A 17,673-nucleotide genomic window follows, 5' to 3' on the forward strand; every position below is an offset into this window, starting at 1 on the left:
TGGTTTTTGTTTTGTTTTTTAAACAATTTCTGCTTCTAAAATAGGAACACAGAGGCTTCAAAGCCTGAGATGACTTAGCTATTATGGTGTATGCTGTTACATCAAGTCAAGCAAATTTTGGATCAGTGATATTTTTTTTTTCTTGAAATAAACTCCTATCATCATTGAGGTTGCTTGAAGGTATACCAGTCTATAGTACATTGTGACCTTTGCCAGTCTCACAAGTCTGCATTAATCCATTGACGCTGAACGACGGTGCTTTTATAAATTGTGATTATTGCAGCTGTGTCCTTGACGTTTAAGCTGCCTGCACTTCCTCACAGTCCACAGGCTGACTACATTCGACCCATCCAGCAGCAAGACCTCCAGAGGGCTATTGACAAGATGAAAAGGTCAAAAACGGTGCCAAACATGCTCATGCATCCAGCACTGGACTGAGTCTAATACTCCTGAACAAGGTGAATTAGTACCCTAAAAATTTTTTTTTTTTTTTTTTTTTTTTTTTTTTTTATTACTTTCTTCCTTTTGTCTTTTTTAACACATCAGTACAAAAACTGGTTCTACAAGGAGATGCCCCAGTTATGTGTGCTTTGAAACTGAATGTGTGATCACTTCCTCTGAGCTCCTTTTGTGTAAACACTTTAACACTTCCTGGCATTTAGGCATTCAGTTCCCCAAGTATTTGTTACTCCACAAAATGTCTCGAGTTATGTGAGAGATGATGTTTTAAAAGCATATGGAACCCTGACAAGTAATACGTATACCATTAGTTTCTTGTGCTATAATTGAATTTAAAGTAGTATTTGAAACATATCAGGTAATGTATAAGTTCCTTTTATATTGAAAGGTTCGATTTCAGTGCATCCCTGGTTTGGGTTTTTGCTATTAAAAGGGACTGTACAACCTCTCATCATGAACATACTGAAATATGTTTACAGGTACACTGCTTTTTACACCAAAATATCAAGTATGTGTATAAATTAGTGTTATCCAGAGAACTGAGAGCTGTTGTGATGTGTAATGTGGTATTTACTGTATATTTATTTGAAACGGCAATAAATAGGGATATCATTAACGAATGTTATTATATTATTACAAGATTGTAAGGTTCAAGTGTGGGGCCATTCTCAAATGAGCCAACATGTGCTGCAAAATGCTCAGTGTTTCAGGTCCAACCACAACCCCCTCCCCCTAAACCATGTGTGAGAATGGAAAAGGTATGGGCTACCCTTTTTCTGAACATGTTTTTAAAAAAACTTCTGCAGTGTGTGTGCAGATTAGAGTGAACACTGACAAAAAGTACCTCAAGTGACAAGTGTGTGTATATTAAGAATGCAATGTTTAATCAACAGTACAAATTAAACTTCAGGGTTTTGTTTTTTTTAACATGTGACTGTGACTGAGTAACACAATCACAGTTTGAAACATACACACCCACATACATACATGCACGAGAACATTGTGTTGAGCACCACTGGCTTTTACTAAAGGCATTTCCCCCTCTGTATTGTTTAGGGATTTTGTTGTTCTTAGTTAAACGATGAAATATTACTGTACACAATTGTACCTAAACTAATATAATGTAAAAACTACATTCATTTCCTGTGAAAACTAGAAAAAATACATGTACGTTGTTTATTTAATACATACCAATAAATGTTTTAAATATGGATCATAATGCACTTAATGAAGGAGGATAAGATATGTGCAGAGAACTCCTACAACATTCCCCTCACCAATCACTTAAGACTTTGTTGCATAGTTTGTTCTTGCATTAAGAATCCAGCTGCATGCTCATCAAGAATTCGACACATGGCTTTCAAATACAAGTGGGTAAGAAAATGTAATTTTTTTGATTGAAATGTAGTGTTAGCAATACACTAAAGGCACTAAGTACATTTTATGTAAAATTTAATAAAAAGAATATGCTGAAAATTATGGAATGGTTCTATAGGACATTACAAGATATCTCCAAGCCCCAAGTAATTCAAACCCCCAGATTAGGTTCTAATTCAGTTAACCTCAGTAATTTGGGCACACAAATGTACAAAGTATGAATAAATGACTTTCCAATGTCTACATGTCCTTCATAAGGCTTTCAGTTCAGTATAATTCAGGCAGTGTTGATACTGGATAAAGCTTGTGATGGTTTCCCTTCACCAATCATGAAGCAGCTTTTGCTTGTCCTTCTCAGATAGCTCTTATCAAAAGTCTCTCCAAGTCTAAGCAGCCTAGTGAGAAAAACCCAACCTGGCAAGCAGAGCCTACTGTAATAATTCTGGCCACAAACTCTTACATCAGTATTGTTAGGTACCTTCATCAATATTTTATCCCCTTACATCACATGTAGTTCCACTTGAATAGTGTAAATATGGGCATCATACATACTTTATTAGAATATAAGGGCCACATCCAGGTAGTTCTCAGGTATGATTTGCCAAATTCAGATTTTGGCAAAATCTGTTTTTGAGCATCTTGGTTTTATATTCAAAACTAGATGTTTATCATACAAACTATTTTTTTTTTAAAAAGGTTTTACATTATTTTTCCTGGGGCTTTAAGCTTAGAAGAACCTTTCGTAATGTCTGCAGACTGACCCTTGTATAATTCTTCCATTGAGGTTTATATACTATAACCAATGTCATTTTCATAAAAACAAATATCACCAGAAACCATCTGATTAGCAGCAAAAAAAAGACCTTAATCTCAGTAATTCGCTTCACCCAGCCATATGATTTAGGCAGATTCTGTTGTTTAGCTTTGGCTTAACTCCTGAAATCCATTTACTTCAGATGTTTTCTAATAATTAAAACACTACCTATTAGCAAAATCTGTCTCAAACTCAAAGCCCCACAATCTGCTTCACATAATCTCTAAAGCGCAAAAATATTTTTTTTAAAAGAAGCCTTAAATATTACATAGAAGCGATATAAAACCATCTTAGAGTTAACAGGACTTATAAATACAGGACTTGAAATCTACATGTTGTATTTTTCTTTCAAGATTACATTTGGCTGTTGCCTTTTGTGAACTGGAATTGTACTGGCATCCACGTTTAATTTTTCTGCAGGGAGCTGTAGTACTCTGTGAGGACCTTCCATGCCTTTGGGGCCATAAAACCTTCCGGAGGGTTCTCCCCACTGCTGGCCAGCCTCCTCATCTTGGTTCCAGAAATGAACTCAAACTCATCGTGCCTGAAAAAAGGCAATATACCAAAAGTTTAGCATTTATATTTTTTTATATTTGAATGTTAACTGTGAATGTGATTATCCTTAAACACATTATTATAAAATAACTGATTTTTAAAAAGCCTTAAAGATTATTATATCTCAATGTCTCACCGCTCCTGGTCATAGAAATCCATTGCTTTCTTCATTTTATTGTAAGCTGCAACTCTGAAAGGAATAATCTCCAGGGATGTGAGTCCTGGTGCCATGGTTAGCACTTTGCCACCATGTGTTGGCTCATAAAGGTCCTGTTTGGTCTCCGGGTGGGGCATGCCAGCTGGGTCACGGCCCACGATGTAGAAGTTAGCACCGGCGACCATTCTGGACCTACAGTGCCACTGCACCTGCCAGGACACGTATGCACCCATTTAAACGATCTTTTCCATCAAAAGGTTTTAAAACCCCAAGATTCCAATCTCATGACCGAGATCACTAGACAATACCCAGTGTTTACTGTAACCCAGCTTTTATGCTATTGGCCTCACCTCTGTGGGGCCCGCGTACATCATGGGTGAGGGGAAGATGGCCACGATGGTGCCGGCTGGGTCGAGCACGCCCTCTTCGAGGACGGCGGCGTGCTGACGCATGCGCCAGGCCAGCGGCACGTCATCGTCCTTGGTCCAGCCGCCCAGCGGGTGCAGCAGCAGCATGGGCCGCTGATAGCCCCGCTGCAGCAGCTGCTGCTTGGTGTCCTGCATTAGCAGCGCATGTCCGTTGTGCACTGGGTTGCGTAGCTGGAAGGCGAAGATGGCATCTGGTGGAGCAAGAGGCACATGGTTCAAGCTGTGGTTCAACTGACGTCTCGTTCCTTTTTTTTTTACAATTTTTAATCACCAAAGCACAGAACATTGCAGTTTTATGTAGAACAGTAGGAAAAGTATATCTATAGACACAATATAACTGTCCCCTTTCATCTACCTGCCTCAACAATTTAGGTATAGGAAGTAGGAGAATGGAAAGGAGGACATTTAATACACTCTAACTCTGCACTGTTACCTTTAAGACTAGCACTCAGACGCACCCAGCAAGGACTTTTACGATTTCATTGTACCAAAGGTTGACAGTGGGTGAATTATCTCCAGTCTAGTCAGTCATAATATACTTACAAGCCACGGATAACAACCTAAGAATAAACTGGGTTTGGCGAGGTTTGAAATTAACATTGTCTTGAACCCTACCTACTGAAGAATAAGGATCCCTTTCTATAGTACAGTTAAACCTTCTTTTCAAGCTTTACTTTAACCCTGTTCCAGAAGTTATGGGGCAGGACCAAAACATGTGATTATGTACCAACTTTTTTTGTTGTTGCTGTTGCATTTTTGACAGGCTGATTGTGTTCATTGTATTAAGAATATAGGATGTGCAGTGTAGTTCATGCAACACTTTAAACCCTCTTTCTGGAGTGTTGTTGCAGACTGATATATTCCCCATGTTTCTTATCTGCCAACACTTCAGATCTTTGGGGTTCACCAAAATCTCTTTCCCACACTTACAGCGGTGCCTGTGGATTACTTGGGGTGCATATTTCTTGGTTTGCAGGGAACTGTTTTCTGTATAAAGTCTTTAGCCTGTAGGTAAATGCTTAGACAGCAAATTGAAATTTTCCTGTAACTACTGAAATTACATTTAATTATTGCTCAGATAAGGATCTGTTAAAGACCAGCTTGTACCACTGATGGAAAATACTATTCTGTAAGCCAGAGGGGAAGTTCATAACTAAAGGAATTAAAGCATGTGAGTGGGTCTATCATTATCTATTTTATTAAATCTAAATCTACCAGGTACTGCTAGACTCAAAAAAAAAAAAAAGAAGGTTTGGATTTTAATTACACTCAGTGAACTCTACATTATAGATGGCTTTTGTAATATTGAAATCACATGGCTTCTGCCCTTAGAAAATTCTGAATTTATAAGGGCATGTTGTTAAAAGTATTCTTCTCTTGCTGATCCTAGCATCCCACATCCCATATTTTCATTTGGTCATTAGCAGATCTCCACATCAGATAGCTCATTGCAGCTCAGCTTATAGATGTTAAACTATTATCTGGTGAATGATTAGGTCACTGCACTGTTCATGGAGTCATTCCTAGTAAATGTTAGCGGGGCAGTACACTGATGAAAAAAAGAGTTCATTTGCTTGTGCTGTCATGCAGGGAGCTCTTTTATATTTACATATCCTCTGGCACACAAACATTTATCAAGTGGTCCAACGTGTACTCTAAAAACACATCACCTGCCTGCATGGACCCGTTTTTGTTCCTAATAGGTAGTTTTTTATTGTTTGTTTGTTTTGCTAAAAGAAGAGGACATCTTTAGAATCGCCACCTGCCATGCCATATTGGTGGAGGTTTTGACATCATTGTTGCACAAATCTGTTGACTTAATAAATGTGTATGGTTTCAGTAAACCTGTGCTGCATTTAAATAAATGCACCCACAGACACTTGAACCTCAGTAATGTCACCTGCTCCCATTTCCTTAAACTTTTGTCTGAGCTCCTTTGGAGTGAGCCGGTATTGGTCCAGACCATCATCCCATCTGATTCGCTCCAGCACCTCCAATTCTCCACCAGCCAACCAGTCACCTCCTTCCATAACCATCTGATAAATGGAACCAGCAATAACAAATTACAAAAGGCTGATAAATATAAAATTCTGCAAAATAAATTTTTTAAAAATAGGCCAATACAGTTCAACTGAGGTGAAGCTCATCCATGCAGCGTGCAGCCTCACAGAACCGACATGGGCAGTCGTGGACGTTCTAGTACCTTGATGTAAGGGTGCTGGGGACATGTGGTGCCCCACTGGCGAGCACAGCGCTCCTCCTTACGGTGCTCGTAGAACTCAGGGTTGCGCAGGATGGCCACCCTGCAGCCTTTGTACTCCAGAGCGAAAGCAGCACAGCCATCCAGCTTGTCTTTGACCTCCTTGGATACTGGCAGCACGATGGGCACAGATAGGTTGATGGTGCCACCTGGAAGTCATACAGAGGGTTACAGTCATACTGAGATCCAGTGGACGGATTCCATTTTGGCACGTAGTGTGTCTTGTATGGTAATAATTATATCTAAGCTTAGGAAAATGGATCAGAAATGGAAAGAAATGTCAGCTATGCATCCTTGTATAATATGTCAAACGTGTCTCTGGTTATGTGATGGTAAATATGTACAGAGCTAGATCAGAGTGTTTATATCACAGGAGAGGCATCGCGGTGTGTATTCTCAGAATGTTGATACCATCAATTAGGGTGTTGAAGTGTAGGACCTGCAGGTACTCTCTCTCCCTCATGAAGCCCTTCAGAGGTGTGGCCCATCCTTCAGCCAGCACCTGAACCCACTGCAGGTCCAGCTAAATCAACAGAAACCAGTTGGAAAGATTCAGATTACTGGCTTTGCTGCTTAACTCCTTACACTCCAAACGGTCTGAGGGTCAGTCCAGAGTCTCATGCCTCTTAATATCTTTAATACATTTACTATATACCTTTAAAATAATGATTCACAGAACTAAACAATAATATTTATTAATTTACATTTACGGCATTTAGCAGACGCTCTTATCAAGATTGTAAATTGTAATTGTAAAGTGTAGCAATTAAATAATAATCATAACAACTGCAAATCATTCCAGTACTATTAAAGTTTATCTAATAAAAGTGATGAAATATAACCAATTTAAATGACTAAAATAGAAAATGTACCATTGGTTAAGCCACCATAGGACGTGATGACACGTCCTATGAATCAGTTAAATGATGTCAAGCTAATGTTGCAATATCAACTTCTGTTAATTTTAGCAGCTCGACAGAACTCACACGATTGCACCAAAAAACACTGGAGCTGCGTTACCTTCGTGATGGCTATGGTGGGCAGAATGTTGGCATCACTTAGGGCCAGGTTCAGCTTGTTTTCGGGGACAAACAGCTCACTAACGTCCTCTGTCACACCACTGGGCACAATTCCCTGCAAGCATGAAAGACCATGATTTCCTGAAAGCATCATGCCATCCTCTACAAACAGTAGGTGAAGCTTTCACCAGCCATCCAATATTCTTGAACAAGGTGTTCTTTTATGTTTCAGATGTTTTGACAATGTTTAAAACAACCACATGGTATTAACAGACTTCCTGAACTGGTATATGCACACCTGGTCCTTCAGGAGCTCCACCAGGGACTGAATGCACTCATTCACTGTGAGCTCTCCAGTCTTCAGAACCAACTCTGGAGAATCTGGCTTCTCATAATCCGAGTCAATCCCAGTGAAGCCTGACAAGTAAGTGAACCAGCTGTGAAAGCTGATATTTGCGATTTTCACATAAAACGCATATTGTTCTGTTAAAATGGTTATCAGTGGTTATTGAGAATTCTAATAAGATCAAGATCAGATTGGTGGATACCTTTAATCTCTCCAGCACGAGCCTTTTTGTAAAGTCCCTTGACATCCCTGCTTTCACACACCTCTAGTGGTGCATTCACAAACACCTCGAAGAACGGCAAGCGTGAGCTCTCATGGATCTTCCTTGCTTCGTTTCGATCCTTTCATGAATCATTGCAGAACCACACAGTGAGGCCATCCTTTGATCTCATTGTTCATTAACATCTCAAATTAGGAAAGTTCCCAATGCATCAACTTTCACTGAAGTGAACGTTCAACTGCACCTCACCTTAGTGAAGGGAGAAATGAAGCTAGTGATACAAACTAGACCGGCGTCGGCGAAGAGCTTGGCCACTTCGGCAATACGCCGGACGTTCTCCTCACGGTCTGCCGCGCTGAAGCCCAGGTTCTTGTTCAGGCCATGCCGAATGTTGTCACCGTCCAGGGAATAGCATGGAATGGCATGGGAAACCAAATACTCCTCCAGAGCGAAGCCGACAGTTGTTTTCCCCGCACCCGACAGCCCTGGATGAAGACATTCTGCTGAGATTATTCAGTTTTATACAGAGAAATCAGCACTGTTGAGCTGGATTTAAAGATGTCAGATTGTCATGTAAACTGTGCAGAATTTCATTGAGAGTAGCTATAAGAAAGGTAAACCTGTCAGCCAGACTGTGCACCCCCGAAAGCCTCCTCTGGTTCCTACAACTTGGCCTCGTTTGGTCCTGCTTACATGGTGAGCCTGGTACACAACATTGGTTGCCCTTTGGAGACCCTAAAAGCCCAGTAAATAACACACATCAACAAAGGACATGAAATAAAACTAAGCACAGCACAATAGTGTCATATTGTCTGGGGTGGAGTCCTGCATGCCACTCATGTCCTTTCAGGGAACAATCATTATGTTAAAACGTGGCTTAATTCTGCAGAAGTGAAAATGAAAAATGAAGTTCCACCGCAGAAAGTATTTAAAAAGTGAAAAGTTAACTGGTTAATATGCTACTAGGTTGTGTACACAGTAAGTATAGAACATTTTCATATGAAAAAGGTTACATAACATTTAGCCACCAGTTCACCTCTCACAAGGCTTTTGGATGTGTATACACTGCAGATCAAAATTAGAGAACAACACACAATTTCCTAAATGTCAAGGTCACTGTGTAGTCCTATGTGAATTTATTCTAATAGGAGTAAAAGAACAGTATTTTAAGCTTATTTCATGAGTTATATATATTCTAAAGCACAGTATAAAAAACTTAAATGAGATAATTGAAAAAGAACTCTAATCAAATTTAGAGAACACTTTCAGATACCTGCAAGTTATTGGTGTTAATCTGGCACCTGGTGCTAATTTCCTTAATTATCTGACAAACCCTATTTAACTGACAGCCTAACTTTCCAGTTTTCACTGAGTTTGCAAGATGGTGAGCCGTTCCAAAGTGACTGAAACCGTCTGGCAGCAGGTTGTCCAGATGAAGACCAAAAGGGTGACCCTATCAGCCAAAGCAAGAGAAGTTGGTCGTTCCAAGTCTGTGATTTTTAGAATATTGCATCTTTACAACATCACAAACTCATTCAAGTCCCTCAAGAAAGCTGGTCGCCAAGGAAAGACAAATGCAAGAAAGGACAGGATAATGCGGAGAATCTCCACGGGTAATCGGTTCAACACTGCAGCTGGAATTGCTTGCCGGTTCAGCACTGAACAGGGTAAATATCTGTCTTGTCAGACAGTGTCTCTATGTTTAAGAGCATTTGGACTGAAAGCCCATGCTGCAGTGACCAAACCTCTCATTAAGAGAGAATCAAAAGGCTAGATGAACCTTTGCTGAGGAGCATGTTGTGTGGACAGAGGAGACGTAGTCCAGAGTTCACTTTAGTGATGAAAGCAAGTTTATTTTATTTGGACCTGATGGGAAACATTATATTCGTCGACAAACTGGGGACTGAACCCAAAGTGTGTAAAGAAGTCTGTGAAAGGTGGAGGAGGAAGTGTCATGGTTTGGGGAATGTTTTCGGCAGCAGGACCTCTGCTACAGCTACATGGCAGAGTGAATGCAAGTGTGTATCAGAACCTTCAACAAGTGGTTCCTTTCTTGCGTTCATCACTCAGCCAGCAATTTTCATGCAGGACAATGCCCCCTGTCACACAGCAAAATGGGTAAAGCAGTTCCTTGAAACTGAAAGCATTGAAACAATGAAATGGCTAGCCCAGAGTTCTGATCTAAACCCAATAGAAAACCTCTGGAAAATCCTTGGTGACAAAGTTATTGCTAAGAAACCCACAACAGTCACTGAACTGTGGAAGAGACTGCAAGAAGAGTGGACCAAAATCACACCAGAGCAGTGTGATGTCATGTGGCCTCAGATGTGCTGAAGTCATTCAAAGCAAGAGCCTGTAAACTTCCTAATGATTGGTGACTGTTGTGACTGTCAGAAAATTTTGTTGTAATCTTTCTCTGTGCTATAGTCATTGCAGTTCTCTAATTTTTATCCTTGTGGTTTCTGCAAAATAACTTATGTTGAAATACCTTGGATATTTTGTAAAACACGGTTTTAGTGGCATGGTATACCCCTAACCAAAAATCCTTCAAATATTGACCAATGAAGATCACATTATTTCTGAAAAAAATCAAGTGTTCATAAATTGTTCTCTAATTTTGATCTCCAGTGTATATGTAAACTGCACGAATTGCTGATTATGGCTTGTACGATACTGAATTGTACACTGTTGTGCACCATGCACAGTGGCTGGTTTGTATCAGTGACATATCTACAAACCTTCTGTGAATATGACCAAGTCATGAGATGGTAAAAAGGGGGAGTCTGGAGGGAGGTGCCTCTGGGTGGACTAGGGAGACAAAAACCACTATTCATGTTGACCAGCGGAGAGGTGGCCAGACTGGAGCTGTGCCCTGGAACACAGCCATGTTTCACGCAGTCTTCCACCCTCCCTCCACCTTTTTCCACCGTAACTTCCATGTCCATCAGGGGCCCTTTTGATTCCCATATACAGAGTCCTGCTTTTTTGCCCAAGTGAAACGCTCAGTTCATAAAAGATCCAACTGTCATTGACGGGAAAACCGTCGAACAGCCAGGCAGAATGTCAGTGAAGTAGTCAGGACCACTTTCAAACCACTGATATGGACCACCTGAGATGCTACTGGTAAAGCAGTCTACGTTTAAAACAAACAAAAATCTATTAATGTTTTCGGATTTTTTGTCTTAAACATTCAAGTACAACTAACAACACAGGACAAATGGAGCACAAAACAATCGACAGGCTGCTTTTAAAGCTAACACCTATAGAAGCTTATATCTCACATAACCCTAAAATAATGTAGGAAAACTAACGAGGACACGAAGCAACCGAAAAACTTCGCTACCTGGTGTCGCTACAGCTATAACCCTATCGCACAAAATAGTAGACGAAAAAAAGCATACCCACTACTGACAATGTTAGTGCAATTTTAGCTTATAAAGCTTGGTTAAACTGTTGTTCAGAAGACGAGCTCATTTAGCGTTTAACAGGACTAAACGTGATGGAACTGTCAAGCACTGCGGCTGATTCATTCTGAACTTAACAGAAACTTATAGGTGTAAAAGCGTGTTGCCTGAACCTGGGTATTATGTTCACCGTTGTTTAACCATTATGGCTTTGTAGTATCGATTTTAAAGAATTCTCTTTTTAAAAAGGTAAAAAGTTTTAAAAAAAATCAATCAATCAAAAAAAAAAAAAAAATCAAGTGCACTTACCGTTTTCTGCTTTTTGGTCCCAGACATAATTCTAGTGATTAAACGCAGTGTTTAAATCGAGCAGCGCGTAAAGTTGGAGCACAGTTCGGATGAGACGGTGGACTTTGGACACGTAGCAAATGAGCAAACGAGTTTCTTCCTGAAAGGGGCGGACGACGAAACGGTACGAGGGTGCCGCCTGCTCCCAAAGTAGTCACGGCACAACTCTAGAAACACGTTAAAAGCGGCCAGCGTGTCGGTCCACAAAGTAGCATATAAGCGTGTTGCTGTCCTACGTGCGAGTCCACTCGAGAAACACAATCGGAACAGCTAGAAAACAAAAACCTGACAGGACCTGTCGCAATAAGCGTTAATTTAACTAACCCAGGTCCTGAACGGGATAAACCGTGATATCGTTAACCGATCTAGACGGGTTCTTCTTGACTTTAGTGCTGCATTTGACATTGAACCATTAATGCTAAACCGTCTAAAAGACTGCGCTAGTCTAGCACACTTCCTGTAGCTAGAGTCATATATATGAAATATAAATATGTATAGTAGAGTCATTCATTATATGTGGAGTCATATATATTAAATATAAATATGAATAGTAGTCATATATATTTAGGCTCGTCAGTATGCAGACGACACTCAGCTATGTCCCACTGCCTTGATATTTAACTTTTAACATCAGGTCCTGGATGAGAGAACGGTAATATCAGTTAAACCCCAGCACCATATTAAAAACTCAGGTGTCACATTTGACTGTTACCTAAGCGTTAAATGCCGTGTTAGTATCGCTCTCATCTACGTTACCATAGCCAAGATAAGAAGTATATTCACACCAATTGATCACCACCCGACACACCACCTGTGTCATTCAGAATCACCTTTTAAATATTTATGCGGACTTTTAAGTGCTTACATGATTGTGCCCGTCTTTACACTACGATAACTACGCCTGTAGCTTGAAGGGGCCCCTCGGATCAGCGGTTACACATGCTGGGGGTTCGTACCACTCGACTAAACTCTGCAATTCTCTTACAGACAACTTGAGGACTCTCGATGACAGTTAAGAAGAAACCTGAGACATTTCTGTATTCTTTAAAGCCTTTAATTGGACTATTTTATCTGTGTATTTGTCGCGGCTGCTTTTGAGCTAAAAATCTTATTTCCTATTTTTGCAATAATCAGTCAGTTTATATTAACATAGGCCAGTACTCATACTCTCAGTGTAACTAATGCGCAGTCAAGCCTAGTTTTAATACTGAACATCTGTTAGACGTACGCTGTTAGACTTGTGGCTTACGTCTTCAGTAACTTTGTACTAATGCCACGAGAGAATGGGCTGCACAAACTAATGATTTAATAAAATAATACCCTTTTAGGCCGTGGTGTGGCACACAAATCTAGTGTACAAATACGCTCCGTCTGTCCGAATTCCATTTTCACTTGCCACAGCTGTATTTCACTCATATAGTTGGCACACACCAGTCCCACTATGCATGGCCCAGTTTTCTATACGTGACTTCTGATTAATCTTGGTGTAAATACTCACCACTGAAACGCTACAAATTCATTACATGTTGTACTGCCACCTTTGTGCATATGTAAGTAAGGAACTTTGCATTTATTGCCGATTTACTATTAGATATCATCCCAATAAAGCACCATTGGTCGCCCTGTAACTGTAGGCTAGTTCAAAACATGAACTACGGGTGAAAGAAGCTTATTTTTCTGAGTTCAGCTGTGCACATGACCTACTCTTCAGGTATACTGCCATCTAGTGGTACATTTTGAAAATCAGACACTCCTTTGAATTTTTCACCCGCAGTTGTTTTTTTCTGAGGTTTTAGTCTTTGCTGATTGAACGTTCTCTAGCATTTTTCAGTTCTGTTACTACTTAAGTCGACTTGCAATTAAGGGTTATAATGGCAAAGAAAAACTCATGCCACGTTTCTAAATTGTTCGCATTGCTTGTGGAATTATTGATGACATTCACAAAGCAAAATTGGTTTTATGTAAATTTAGATTATGCAGCAAGATGGTAACCTACATTTTGACATCGACTAGTTTCCATACTAATCCTGAGTGAGATTGTCCAGTGATGTTATGTTCCAGGACAGCAGAGGCAAATGAAGGATATCGGTGCTGTGGATAAAACACCAACAAAACACAAAAAAGAAACCATACACCTGATTTGGGTAGACCACATTACTAGCTTGAGTATTGATAAATATTTATTACATCAACCTCAAATTGTTCTTGAAATTCTCAAACAGGGAAACATATCAAACTTTTTTGTTTGTCAAATATCTGAACACAACACTGAGATGTTGACACTGACGTTCTGGTAAATTATCATAACAGGATACTCAAACTAAAACAAGCCTTCTGATAGTCGGGCAGAATCCTTATATATATAAAAAAACATGTACAGATCTATGAACAAAAATATTTGTCACTGCAAAAGTTTACCATTACAAGTTGAAAGAAGATTTGGTACCTTAGAAACAAAGCTTATAATAATTAAGTGCTGATTCAGACTGATGTTTTCAGAAGTGGATACTTCAGGTCAAAAAATCCAGCAGACAGAAAATACTCACACAAAATCATTGTAGAACTTATACTCCTTTGGATATTTTCAACCAAAGGGAAAAAAAAAATATTTAAAGAAAAAATAAACCATATACCCAATTTGGTTAGACCATTTCATTTGTGAGAATCAAGAAAAAAGCTATTTTAACCCTTTATCAATGCCGAGAATAAAAAACTATAATCTCTGAAGAAAAACTGTTCCTTAACGCACCAGAAGGCAACCTTTCCATCCACCTTGCCGCTGTCCTCTCCTCAAGTCATAGTTCTGTGTTCATGTGATTAACTTTGGGCAGTTCACATTCTTTGTTAAAATCACAGCCTTGCAGGAGTTTGGAGTAGTGGGCCCTGACCGTGTCATAGAGTGGGGCTGGGTGACCCATGCTGGGGAACTGCACTGGTTTCTCATTGAGAAAGAACTGCAGTCTCAGTTCATCCCTACACTCATACAAGACGAAGAGCAGGTTAGCCGCGTAAGGGACGAGCTGACTGGTGCGAAACTTGCGGCCGCGCTGCACTGAGAAGTTCTCAGCGGTCAGCGGCGTTTTGTCCCGGAAGAACCCCATCAGAGAGAGCAGCGGGAGCAGAGTCTCTGCATGGCCAACCTGAACGGTGGCTGCCTTGGTAGCCTTGCCGAGCCTGATCAGTTACAGGAGCACAGAGAGACGACGTTCATACAGGCGAGCCTGACAGTATATGGCCTTTGGACACATCAGAGTATCTCTCACATGCGTTTACTCAACTGCTTTGACATTAGTGGTGTTTATGTGCTTGATTCTTCACTGTTCTGTAGTGTAAACGACAAGAAAAACAAGAAAGCGTCTAACTGCTCTGGCTACTCTATGCCAAGTGAAATCTTTCAGAAGTTCTCCAACTGGTTTGACTAATTGTACAAACCCAGGAAGAACAATTATCCTAGACCCCTTCTAAATTACAAAGTCAGCAAAATACATTGTCATAGCCCTGGTCAGTACACGACAAAGCCGGATTTGTGGATTAGTGAGCAAACATTGGGATGTCATTTTTTTTCCTTTGGATTCACGTTAAGACTTCCTTAAACAGAACCTGTGAGTGTTTGCTCATCGACCCCATGCATGTCAAATACAGCAGACGCTTCCTCACCTGTAGTAATGTGAAGCTTCCTCCAGTCGTCTGAAAAGGTCATGAAAGAGGGAACAACTCGATTTGCGGTTGATGTCATAGCCATAGCCTCTTTTCCAATACTGTTTCAAATCATTTTTGTATTCAAGGACCTAAAAAACATAGAATGCCTTTAGAATGTATATAGAGCTTTGACCCGTTTACAAAGTTACTGTTGCTGAAACATGAAAGGAACGGATCTTATGACTAGTTTCAGTATTATTGTGTCAATGCTCTCATTTGTTACAAAAAATCAAGCTTAATATGTATACTATTATAATAGAATCATATTTGATTATATATTTGATACACTTGACAATAAAACCAAATCAGAACCCCATATAAAGGGCATACCTCGGCATCCACCTCATCCAGCGTATTACACCATAAAGAATTCTCAGACTTGATTGCCAGCTCATAAGAGCACAGGAAGAAAGCTGCTTCAACTAAATCTGTGGCAAAGTAAAACAACTGTTACCATTTCCACTGACAGCTGAACACACGTTTCGGTGTTCCTAACTAGATAAGTGGGTAGCAGGTGCGCACACTCCAGAACACAGGTCTATTGCTCCATTCCAGCCCATAATAACATAACATTAACTCCAAGTTGTTATTATGCACTTCGAACTTTTAGTGAGGTAAAGAAATTAACTTTTAAAGTAACCTGATGTTATTAGACTGTGTGGAATCTGTAAGCGACTGGCCATCTTCCTCCTAACTCCTTCCATCTCTACAGATGTCTTGAAAATTTCAACCTCCTTCAGCGCTGTCTTGCTGTTCTCAACATCTTCAACAAATCTTTGGCACTGATCAAAGAATCTCATTAGTGAATCATTCACATAGTGTGTGAAGCCCAAGCCTATTAAAGACACAGCAAGCGAAAGATTAGGCTCCCTGTCAAAACAGTTCACCAAGCAACATAAGGACAGGAGCAACAGAAACGTGCTGATGGTACGCTTCACCTCGCACATCCAGGTGTTGGTGAAGGCCCTCTTGGAATGCCTTGACGCTATCAACGCATCTGTGCTTAGAGCTGGTCAGAAACTCAATGCGTTCACCAAGAAGGTTATCCCGGGACATCAGCGTCGGGAATGTTTTGGCCAACCTGATAGCCAAATGTCTGTGGTCTTCCTTTCCTTTCGTTACTAGCTTGCCGTCCATGTCCTCTGTGTACCACATTGTCCAATTACTTTTAATGCCCTCCAGCCACCAGGCAGGCCCTGACGCCTCGGCCATAACCAGATCGTACAGGCTTGCGAGCTTTCTAATATTCTTGGCTGTGGGATAGCGTGTTCCGTGCCTGAGTACTGCCACTAAGTGTACTGCCTTGCAGGCAGCGGATGGGGGTCCCATGAGAGATTTATTTACGAATAAAATATCGTCCCTTAAATGTAAGTTCACGTCTTCATATCTGCATTTTGTGCCAAAGTAAGTAGCAATTGCTGGTACAGTTAATTTACTGTACGACACGTGAGCCATTACAATGCTTAAAGCAGCCATAACAAAATGTTTGTTTCTGGACAATAAATGTACTGGTTTCATCTTCCAGAATGACTTGTTTTAGCGATACAAATAGCTACCTGCGCTGCCGTACTCCCGTAGATACTTTACAAGCTGGCTGGGCTACATTCATTCAGCCGAGAACGCTTTGACTTCCGATTTCGCTAGACACGTTTAAAACTGTGAAGCCAGCTTCAACATAGATGAATTGCTCCGGGGCAGGTTTGTGGATCGTCAAAATGCACCACTCACTGATTATTTTCTTATAATTGCTGGGAAAAATAATACAATTTTATAGGCGTTATTATTATTATTATTATTATTATTATTATTATTATTATTATTATTATCATTATTTTGCCTTTATTATTATTATTATTATTATTATTATTATTATTATTATTATTATTTTATAGCCTATGTTATCTTTGGTTACATGCTTAAATAACCCATACGTATCACAGTAATATGTGCAATTTCTTTAGATAAAAGAACATTTAAACATCCTTATAATAATAAATATGTCCACGAGATGCCAGTAATGTACAGTAATATACTTTGCCGCCAAAGTTTGCCTTTATTCACAGTTAAAAGTCTAAACCAAGCATAATGAAACTATCTTAAGTAAAAGTCATGGGTAGCCTTGCCTTGATTAGGCTGCACATGCGTTAGCTAATCAAGGGAATGATAATTATATAATGAAATTAATAGGTGTGGAAGTGGGAGAGCAAGTTAAAATGTGTTGATTTATCGCATTGAAGGAAAGAAGCAGTCATATTCTAAGGAGGCATAGATTTCCTTGGCCTTGTTTAGTCAAAACAGACCCAACACCATGTTTTAACAGCATGTTTGGGCAATTGGAACACAGATTATCATTGGTTTAGACTTTTAGTCATTAACACCTTTTTAGTACCTTTTTAGCTAAAAAATTTGAAAGGCTGTGACATTTTTCCTCTTTCTCTCAGTCGAGCCAATCACTCGACTTCTCATCTATTGCACTTTTATTAAAATTGTAACCAGATGAGAAGTGTTCAGGGTCCAAGAAAGATCCTCAGAAATGTGGACACCAAAGAACTTGAAGCTGGTGACAGGCTTTACCTTGGCCCGTTGA

The 17,673-nt window shown here is 39.9% G+C and overlaps 3 protein-coding genes across 9 annotated transcripts in view; 1 reads left to right on the forward strand and 2 right to left on the reverse strand.

The window, feature by feature from the left end:
* atad1b (ATPase family AAA domain containing 1b) overlaps positions 1 to 1,075 on the forward strand; it is a 9,220-nt gene extending 8,145 nt beyond the window's left edge. For all 5 annotated transcript variants that reach the window (XM_027013460.2, XM_027013459.2, XM_035533406.1 and 2 more), the window contains one exon: positions 324 to 1,075. In XM_027013460.2, the coding sequence (XP_026869261.1) occupies positions 324 to 438 (115 nt within the window). In that variant the 3' untranslated portion in view covers positions 439 to 1,075. The remainder of the gene's footprint in view (positions 1 to 323) is intronic.
* papss2b (3'-phosphoadenosine 5'-phosphosulfate synthase 2b) lies at positions 479 to 11,615 on the reverse strand. Its single transcript, XM_027013458.2, has 12 exons — positions 11,349 to 11,615; positions 8,256 to 8,370; positions 7,885 to 8,120; positions 7,618 to 7,756; positions 7,368 to 7,486; positions 7,071 to 7,184; positions 6,462 to 6,573; positions 5,994 to 6,199; positions 5,691 to 5,826; positions 3,713 to 3,981; positions 3,342 to 3,571; positions 479 to 3,194 (listed from the first exon to the last, which is right to left on the reverse strand). Exons 1-12 carry the CDS (start codon positions 11,373 to 11,375, stop codon positions 3,056 to 3,058), a joined length of 1,842 nt encoding a protein of 613 aa, XP_026869259.2. The 5' UTR covers positions 11,376 to 11,615; the 3' UTR covers positions 479 to 3,055.
* A 1,920-nt stretch (positions 11,616 to 13,535) lies between these two features.
* Positions 13,536 to 16,720, reverse strand: minpp1b (multiple inositol-polyphosphate phosphatase 1b). Of its 3 annotated transcripts, none has more exons than XM_027013475.2 (5): positions 16,025 to 16,720; positions 15,727 to 15,921; positions 15,417 to 15,514; positions 15,045 to 15,175; positions 13,536 to 14,561 (listed from the first exon to the last, which is right to left on the reverse strand). In XM_027013475.2, the coding sequence occupies exons 1-5, from the start codon at positions 16,602 to 16,604 to the stop codon at positions 14,183 to 14,185; spliced, it is 1,383 nt and encodes a 460-aa protein (XP_026869276.2). In that variant the 5' UTR covers positions 16,605 to 16,720; the 3' UTR covers positions 13,536 to 14,182. The 3 variants fall into 3 exon arrangements, with proteins under 3 accessions (XP_026869276.2, XP_026869275.2, XP_026869277.2); XM_027013474.2 differs by having other exon boundaries at positions 15,715 to 15,921; XM_027013476.2 differs by lacking the exon at positions 15,727 to 15,921.
* Positions 16,721 to 17,673: the final 953 nt, after the last annotated feature.

This window comes from Electrophorus electricus, chromosome 14 (assembly GCF_013358815.1).
Source record: "Electrophorus electricus isolate fEleEle1 chromosome 14, fEleEle1.pri, whole genome shotgun sequence".
NCBI lineage: Eukaryota > Metazoa > Chordata > Actinopteri > Gymnotiformes > Gymnotidae > Electrophorus > Electrophorus electricus.

Bases quoted from the DNA above. Each gene is read 5' to 3' on its own strand.
- papss2b (XM_027013458.2), bottom strand. From the start codon at position 11,375: ATGTCTGGGACCAAAAAGCAGAAAACG. The intron at 7,185-7,367 runs GTGTGCATATAC...TCATGCTTGCAG, and splicing joins TGGAGCTCCTGAAGGACCAG to GGAATTGTGCCCAGTGGTGT. The intron at 3,982-5,690 runs GTGACATTACTG...TTGCTCCACCAG, and splicing joins GTTTAAGGAAATGGGAGCAG to ATGCCATCTTCGCCTTCCAG.
- minpp1b (XM_027013474.2), bottom strand. From the start codon at position 16,604: ATGAAACCAGTACATTTATTGTCCAGAAACAAACATTTTGTTATGGCT. The intron at 15,922-16,024 runs GTGAAGCGTACC...TGTCTTTAATAG, and splicing joins CCAACACCTGGATGTGCGAG to GCTTGGGCTTCACACACTAT. The intron at 15,515-15,714 runs GTTAATTTCTTT...ACTTTGCCACAG, and splicing joins AACATCAGGTTACTTTAAAA to ATTTAGTTGAAGCAGCTTTC.